Source organism: Wyeomyia smithii, chromosome 3, assembly GCF_029784165.1.
Source record: "Wyeomyia smithii strain HCP4-BCI-WySm-NY-G18 chromosome 3, ASM2978416v1, whole genome shotgun sequence".
Taxonomy (NCBI): domain Eukaryota; kingdom Metazoa; phylum Arthropoda; class Insecta; order Diptera; family Culicidae; genus Wyeomyia; species Wyeomyia smithii.
The window spans coordinates 108,037,515-108,045,108 of record NC_073696.1 but is presented as its reverse complement, the minus strand read 5'-3'; the positions used below and the strand labels follow the sequence as shown (position 1 = coordinate 108,045,108).

General features: G+C 38.4%; 1 protein-coding gene across 1 annotated transcript; it reads right to left on the bottom strand.

Annotated features, from left to right (window-relative positions):
* Positions 1–5,036: 5,036 nt before the first annotated feature.
* On the bottom strand, positions 5,037–7,594 carry LOC129728480 (uncharacterized). Its single transcript, XM_055686926.1, has 9 exons — positions 7,416–7,594; positions 7,281–7,343; positions 7,027–7,147; positions 6,814–6,965; positions 6,606–6,720; positions 6,311–6,431; positions 6,121–6,239; positions 5,697–5,852; positions 5,037–5,423 (listed from the first exon to the last, which is right to left on the bottom strand). The coding sequence occupies exons 2-9, from the start codon at positions 7,283–7,285 to the stop codon at positions 5,196–5,198; spliced, it is 1,017 nt and encodes a 338-aa protein (XP_055542901.1). The 5' UTR covers positions 7,286–7,343; positions 7,416–7,594; the 3' UTR covers positions 5,037–5,195.

Genomic DNA, 7,594 nt, shown 5'->3' with positions numbered 1-7,594 from the left:
AGCAGTATCGAAGACAAGCTTATGGGTCTAAAAGTTTGGGGTTATTTCTATCTCTTTTACCCGTTTTTGGTATAAAGATGCCCCGTACTGCCCTCCATTTCGATGGAATGTAGTTAAATCTTAAACTGGCCTTGAAAATCTTGGTTAGTAACGGTATCAGAGTTGCCTTTTTGAAGTAACGCTGGAAACACTCCGTCTACACCTGCAAATTTAAAAGGCTGGAAAGATCTAACAGCATTTTCCACTCTGGTCGACGAGGAAATTTCGTCAAGTAAGTTAGAAGTTGAGACATCTTCTCTTTCAGATTCCGACAGAGTCTCCAGAGGGTCAGCCACAGGTTGTGTTTGTTGAGAATAAAATGCCGGTTCTACAACTACACTACTTCAAATGTGCACTGCCCTCACGAAGGAAGACCCGATGCAGAGAAAGAAGCGTTTTACGTACAGTTGGAGAAACTCTACGATAGCTGATCGCGTAGAGATAGCAAGATCGTTATTGGGTACATGAACGGACGGGAAGACTGACATAAGCCGGTGATCGGCCCGCACAGCCTGCACTACGTGACGAACGACACCGGCCAGCTATGCGCCAACTTCGCAGCTTCCCGTGGATTGGCAGTGGAAAGTCCTTTCTTTCCTCGAAAGGACATCCACCAAGCCACCTGGAGATTACCTGACCAACGTACAGCAAAACAAACTGACCATGTTCTCATCAACGTCTCGTTCTCCTCAGACATTACAAACGTACGCACTCACCACAATATATCTAACTAATGGTAGTAGTGGTCAAAGGCTTCTACAGGAACGTACGCACCAATCATGGTGTGGATATTGGCATGAGCACTTCGATCGAGTCTAGTGCGACGACGCATTAAGTTGACACTGTACAAAACTCTGATATAACCGGTCTACGGGAGTCCTCTTGAACGGAAAGTGCTGCGGACTAACTACGGTGGAGTATAAACGGACGGGGGATAATGGCGACAGCGCATAAACCAGGAGCTACAAGCAAAAGAACCTCATTGTACACCTGGCGAAAGACAATAGGTTGTGGTGGACCGGTCACATCGTAAGGATGCCAGACGACAACCCTGTGAAATCACTTTTCTTCAGCAACCCTACCGGCACCAGAAATAGAGGGAAGCAGCTCGCACGATGGCTCAACCAGATCGAAAGAGACTTGCGGGTGATGGACGTTTTGGGAACTGTCGAATCACAGCCCAAAACCAAGCAACATGGCGACAACACCGAACCACACACGCTCGAATGAATAAGTTCAAGAACTTATTTCGACTGTCAACCCTAGCGCGCGGAGAAGTAAGCTCTTAAGCGTTTGCATGCCTCTCAAACGAATTTACCACTCGATGGCTTCAACATACCACTCAGTCTTTCAACCATTTTGTTTCCGCTCGTTTTTCGCACTGAGAGACCCGTACCGACGATACCAGAATTCAAGTTCCTCGTATACACGACCGCACGAATATAACACTGGAAGTCCATCTCGTAGAGTTTACCGTGGCGTAATCCAAATGCGATCTAGTTCCGTTTATTACTCACGGCACCATCAGCGAACATCACTTTCAGTCCAGCGATTATAATTCTCTGTTCATTCTACACTTCACTTCTCTGCCCATTATTTTTATTTGTCACTTTTTCCGCATTCGCGGGCCCATAACCTAACCGAAAACTTGGGCAGTAATACGGAAAATTAAAAAGAAATCGTATTTCTCGGCACACATGGATCGAAAATACGAAAATAAGAAACACTTTATTCTATGTGTTTGCTCTTCAGCATTTGGAATTGGGAAGAATAAGGGTGGAAAAATGCTGTCGCTTTTGACAGCTCTATTACTTAGGGCAGAGCTGTCCAACGTAAGGCCCGCGGGCCGCATCCGACCCTCTGCTTCATTTCTCGTGGCCCGCGTTAGGTTTTGAAACACGTTTTACATCTGGCCCATGTGTTCATGTATTCGGATTGGAATTTGTTGTGATAAAAACACCTTTGCATATGTTTAAATTACACGAGTTATGCCATCTTATTTTTAATGAGTTGAAAGTTGAAACTATCAATCCGTTTCGACATTTAAAAAATTAAGAACGAATTCAAAAGAATGCAGGCAGTAAAAATAATCGTCGTTCAGCAGTATCAGACGAGAATTTAGACTCATTGCGGATTTCTGTATCATATTTTGATATCAATATGGCACATGTTCTAAAAAAACCTAAATTAATCCACCTAGCGGTCAGACTCAGCCTTTCTCATTCAAACTAATTATTTGTAAAAATAGATTTACATGAATGCTTAAATCCAATAAAGGTATATTCACTCTTTGGGTTCTAAAATATTGATGTTGTGATTAAAGTATAAAATATGAAATTTGACGTGATGTTAGTGCTTAAGAAATAGCGAAATAAAAGAAATGACTCTTAATTTCGAACAATTTAATCACGAGCAATACCGGAAACGTTCAGACAGTACGATACCACATTTAAATCATGTTGAGGCCACATATATTGAATAGTCTTTGAATTTTTTTTCTTTCCAAAACTTTTGAACAGCATATAATATTGTTATGAAGTTTGTTATTTGTAAGTTTGAGAGATGAGTCGTTTGTATGACACTAGTTATGGTCAAATAAGTCGTGTACTTGAGATAATACTAAATACTTGATACTTGAGATAATAGATTTTCGTTGTTTTACAAATTGAAACATAACGGTTGCTTAAGTTTGATTACAATCAAATGAAAAGGTAACGTATAGGGCAGTCAAACTTTGGAACCACGTGTTCAATCATAATTCATCAGTTAACCCTTAACTAGCCCGTTCATCTGATATCAATATTGATCAAATCGGTTGTGTAGTTTCGAAGATAATGAAGTTTCGTGATTTTCACATTTCGATACAATACAGACGAAGTTACAGTCCGATTACAGTAAAATTTAATAGGGTGTTATGAGGTAGCTAGACCTTTCATTCGATACTAATTATGTGGAAATCGGGTCAACCATCTTTGAGAAAAGTAAGTGAGCCCAAGTAGTCTTCGGAATGTTTCTTTTCATAGCAGGATTTCACATTTTTAATACGTAATAATACGTTTGCAAAAAAAAATCATTGGGGTCTTATGGGGCAACAAGACTTTCCATATGACACTGATTTCATGAAAATCGGTCCAGCCATCTCTGAGAAACATGAGTGAGATTGAATAGTCTCCAGAATTCTCTCCATAACTTCTGAACCACATGCTCAATCTATATAAAATTCAAAAGTTGAGGGTTTTTTAGGTAGCCCGTTCATTTAAAATCTATTTTGTTCAAATCGGTTGTGTAGTTTTTGAGATATTGATGTTTCATGATTTTTACATTTTGATACATAACCTCTAAACTAGGAATCAGATTACAATAAAATTTAATAGGGTCTTATACGAAAACTAGACTTTGCAATTAATTACATGGAAATCGGACCAGCCATCTCTGAGAAAATCGAGTGAAATTGGGAGAGCGTTACACACACACACACACACACACACACACACGCGCACACACACGCACACGCGCACACACACACATATGCAGAAAATGCTCAGCTCGTCGAACTGAGTCGAGTGGTATACGACATTCGGCCCTTTTGAGCACTTTTATACCTTTAGTTTTTGCAGTGATTGCTATACTTTTTTAGGAGAAAGGCAAAAAGTGAAATGATAGACATGACTTTTAATTTCAACTTAAATCCCGAGCAAGGCCGCAATCATTGAAATAGTACAATATCAAATTTAAATTATGTTGAGGCCACATATTTTGATCGTAGCTTAGATAGTTTTAAACAGTCTGCGGGTTACGTTTCTTTCTATAACTTTTAAACCACATGTTTAAACATTATGAAATTCATTGTTTAAGGGTTTTAAAGCCCACTAATTTGAATTCAACTATGTTCATAGCGTCTGAGATATAGAAGCGATTTTCATACTTTGAAAGTTTGATTACAATGAAATTCAATAGTAACCTAAGCGGCAAATAGACCCTTCATTTGACACCAAGATAGAAAGAATCGGTCAGACCATCTCTGAGAAAAGTGAGTGCGAAAAAAAGGTGCACAAACACACGTACACACCCATACACAAACATACACACCTATGCATGCATATATGCTCGATTCGTCGAACTGAGTCGAGTAGTATATGACATTCGGCCATTTGTATTACTTTTCTACTTTTTAATTAGCCAGTGATCGTTAGGAGAAAGTCAATATGTTTACTTTCATTATGTGATTTCACATTTTTATGAACAACGGACAAAGTTACAATCCGATTGCAATGGAATTCAAGAGCAACCTATGGGGCAACTAGACCTTTCATTTGACACTAATTTTGTGAAAATCGGTTCAGCCATCTCTGAGAAAAATGAGTGAGTTTAAACAACCTCAGGATAACTTTTCTTTACATAACTTTTGAACCATATGTTCAATCATAACGAAATTTAAAAGTTAAGGGTTCTGGAGACAGCCCAATCATTTGAAACCAGTTTTATTGAAATCGGTTGTGTGGTTTCTGAGATATTGATGTTTCGTGATTTTTACATTTTGATACATAACCTCTAAACTAAAAATCCGATTACAATTAAATTCAATAGCAACCTATGGCGCAACTAGACTTTTCATTTGCAATTAATTTCACGAAAATCGGTCTAGCCATCTCTGAGAAAAGTGAGTGAGAAAAAAAAGTTGCACATACACACACACACACACACATACACACATACACACATACATACAAACATACAGAAAATGCTCAGTTCGTCGAAAGGGGTCGAGTGGTATATGACATTCGGCCATTGGGACCACTTTTATACCTTTGTTTTTCCAGTGATTGCTATACCTTTCTAGGAGAAAGGCAAAAATCAATAGTTTTAAGATTCTCATCAATTCTTCAAACTCATGCTATTTTAAAACCTGGCAACAAAAATATGAATCCTGTTTTACCAAAGGAAAAATTTCAAAAAGTCATTGTTTGTTTTCCTTGTTTATTATTGCTGCACTGAAGTATGTTTGGGCACTTTATGCTTTTTGTGTGATTTCAAACCATGTCTGTACAATGACGAAAATAAAATTTATATATACATATACAATTGATAACTATATTTTCTTTCAACATTGGGTGAAGTTATTAGTATATAATCAAACTGATCCTTTTTAGAATGATTCAATGAACAGTTGTTCCAGGCAGTCCGACGCTGTAGTACAGGAAACCGCATTCGTTTTCAACCCAATCACGATAGAGCCCTACCGGTGTGTAGAAAGCAGTTGTATATTTTATCTGGTTGCAGTTTTGGTGATAGGCAGGTGGATTTATTTCCGCCAATATGGCCGCTAATTTGAAGTTGCACACTATCCCCGTGCCTCGGTCTTCACTCCGCTGTAGTGCTGTCGGCTGGAAATTTTTATATGTTTGTTAAATCGGCTGCCGGTTACCGTAAGAAATAAGTTCGAAGCTACGCGAGTGTTCGGTAGAACTTTTTCATGTTTGAACTAAAAAACACGAGATGGAACTTGCTACACCAATGTGTTTAGCATTATATAATATATGCGAAAAAAGAGAACAAATGCATTAGCAACTTTTTAATACTGAAATTTTTCCACAATTGTGCTCCAGTACAAACATGGATTCATTTTTGAGCTAGGACGTTAACTTAAATATACTCACCTGGCAAACGCTGTTACTATTTAATCGGTATTCCCAGCAACTTTCATTGGATTTCAAAGCATGTTGAGGACTAACTGAAGATGCCCGGAAGTCAGAACAAAATTTGTCGTCTACGTGACTGACATTCCTGACCAGAGTGAAGGGATAATTCAGAGCCTAATAGCAGGAACAAGTAAACCGAATTGGCATGTTTCCGTTATATTCGTTGACATCATTTACTTAATTCACGAAAGAAAAATATTTTTGTAGCATTCTACTTTCTTTGGACTGTAAGATATTCAAAATTTTGCTTCACTATTTCACAAATTCCTAATAATAGTAAATCGTTTCACCCTCACACAAAGAACCACGAGAAACCAAATATTGTCCAGTTGGAGGGTTTCTGTCGAAATTAAACAAAAAAAAAGAGAATAAGTGTACTTACCCCGACCGAGTTGTTATAAGCGTTTGTAAAACAGTTTTCATTAACATTGTTACTGTGTGCAAACGAGGTTCTCTGGGGCTGCTGGAGCTCTATCCACTGGACCGCGGTTGAATTGTGCACTGGCGGTCGAGCTTATCATATGCAAGTTGGTTGTGCCATTTTACCAAACGCCGCCACAGTCACCGCGTACCGATGCCGATGTCGCCAGTTATTTGCGATTTTCGTCCGGAACCCGGGGAAAATTCATCGAAGCAAACGTGAGAATGAGAGTTGATTAAATTTAATAAAATAAATTTTTGTTTCACTTGTTGCTGTTGAGTTTTTTGGTAATAGAGGTGAGCACAGCGCCCAACGGAACGATGTTTAAAGGTTAGGATGATGAGCGGATGATTTCGAGCGGTAAATTTGTGTTTCACCAAGTATACCAAGCTAGTATTACCTATTAAAAACTTATTGAAACAAGTAGCTCTGATTTTACTATTTACCTTAAGCAGCGCGATATCGTTTTCCAGTGTCGTTGAATTGTACTTTACGTGAGGTATCACGGATATTACATTTCGCTGAACGCTTTCATGATTGCCCAAGGATACTCGTCCTAAGCTAATATACCCGGCATAGATGAAGATTTCAGTAGGGTAGATGAATTGATTCGGTTAAAATCCTTGAAGGTTTTTTTTTCTTGTCTGAGCTCACCTTGAATTCTTTAGTTTATCATGAACATTAATGCAACCTGCTGTGGTTAGAATGTATTCCGCCTTGATAATCACGCCACTGCAAATATGAGTTAACTGACCACCTGCCGTTGCATTTCCCACGATGGCAGTTGCGTTTGATCGGATTGAGACCTGAAAGTCACATTAATGTATAACCTAAGGTGCTAATTTATTTCTAAATACTGCATCCTACCTGATACGGAGCTGAAAACTCTTGGGCTCGGTTAATCGCAATCAGCACCGAGAGTAACCCGAATAAGAACCACATTTTCAACGAGTTGTTTGCTTTGAAGTGTTTTTTTCTGAGCTGAAAACTGAATGACACAATTTTCAGGGGTTAGGTAGATATTATAGTCTTTCAAAAACTCATTCACGTTAGACACTTATAACAAAAGCAAAGAGCTGTGGAATGATTCACAAATTAGTTGTTCTAATTATAAGTGCCACCTCATCTTGATTTTGCTTGAGAATTTATCACAAAATAGGATTGTATGGATGAATACTATTCATCTGAAAAGAACATGAGAGCAACCGGATAGTCTCGGATGTACCCAAATTTCTAATAATTAGGTTGAACTTTACTGTTCATCTAGGGATACCATCCGTCCTGATTTAGCAGGACATGTCCTGATTTTGAAGTCCTATTTGGGCGTCCTGATTTATTTTTCATATTTTTTAGAATTTGTCCTGATTTTCTTGAGATATTTGACTTTGTTGTGTGGCAATAAGCAGATTTTTTCAGAATTGCTCAATAAGAGTTT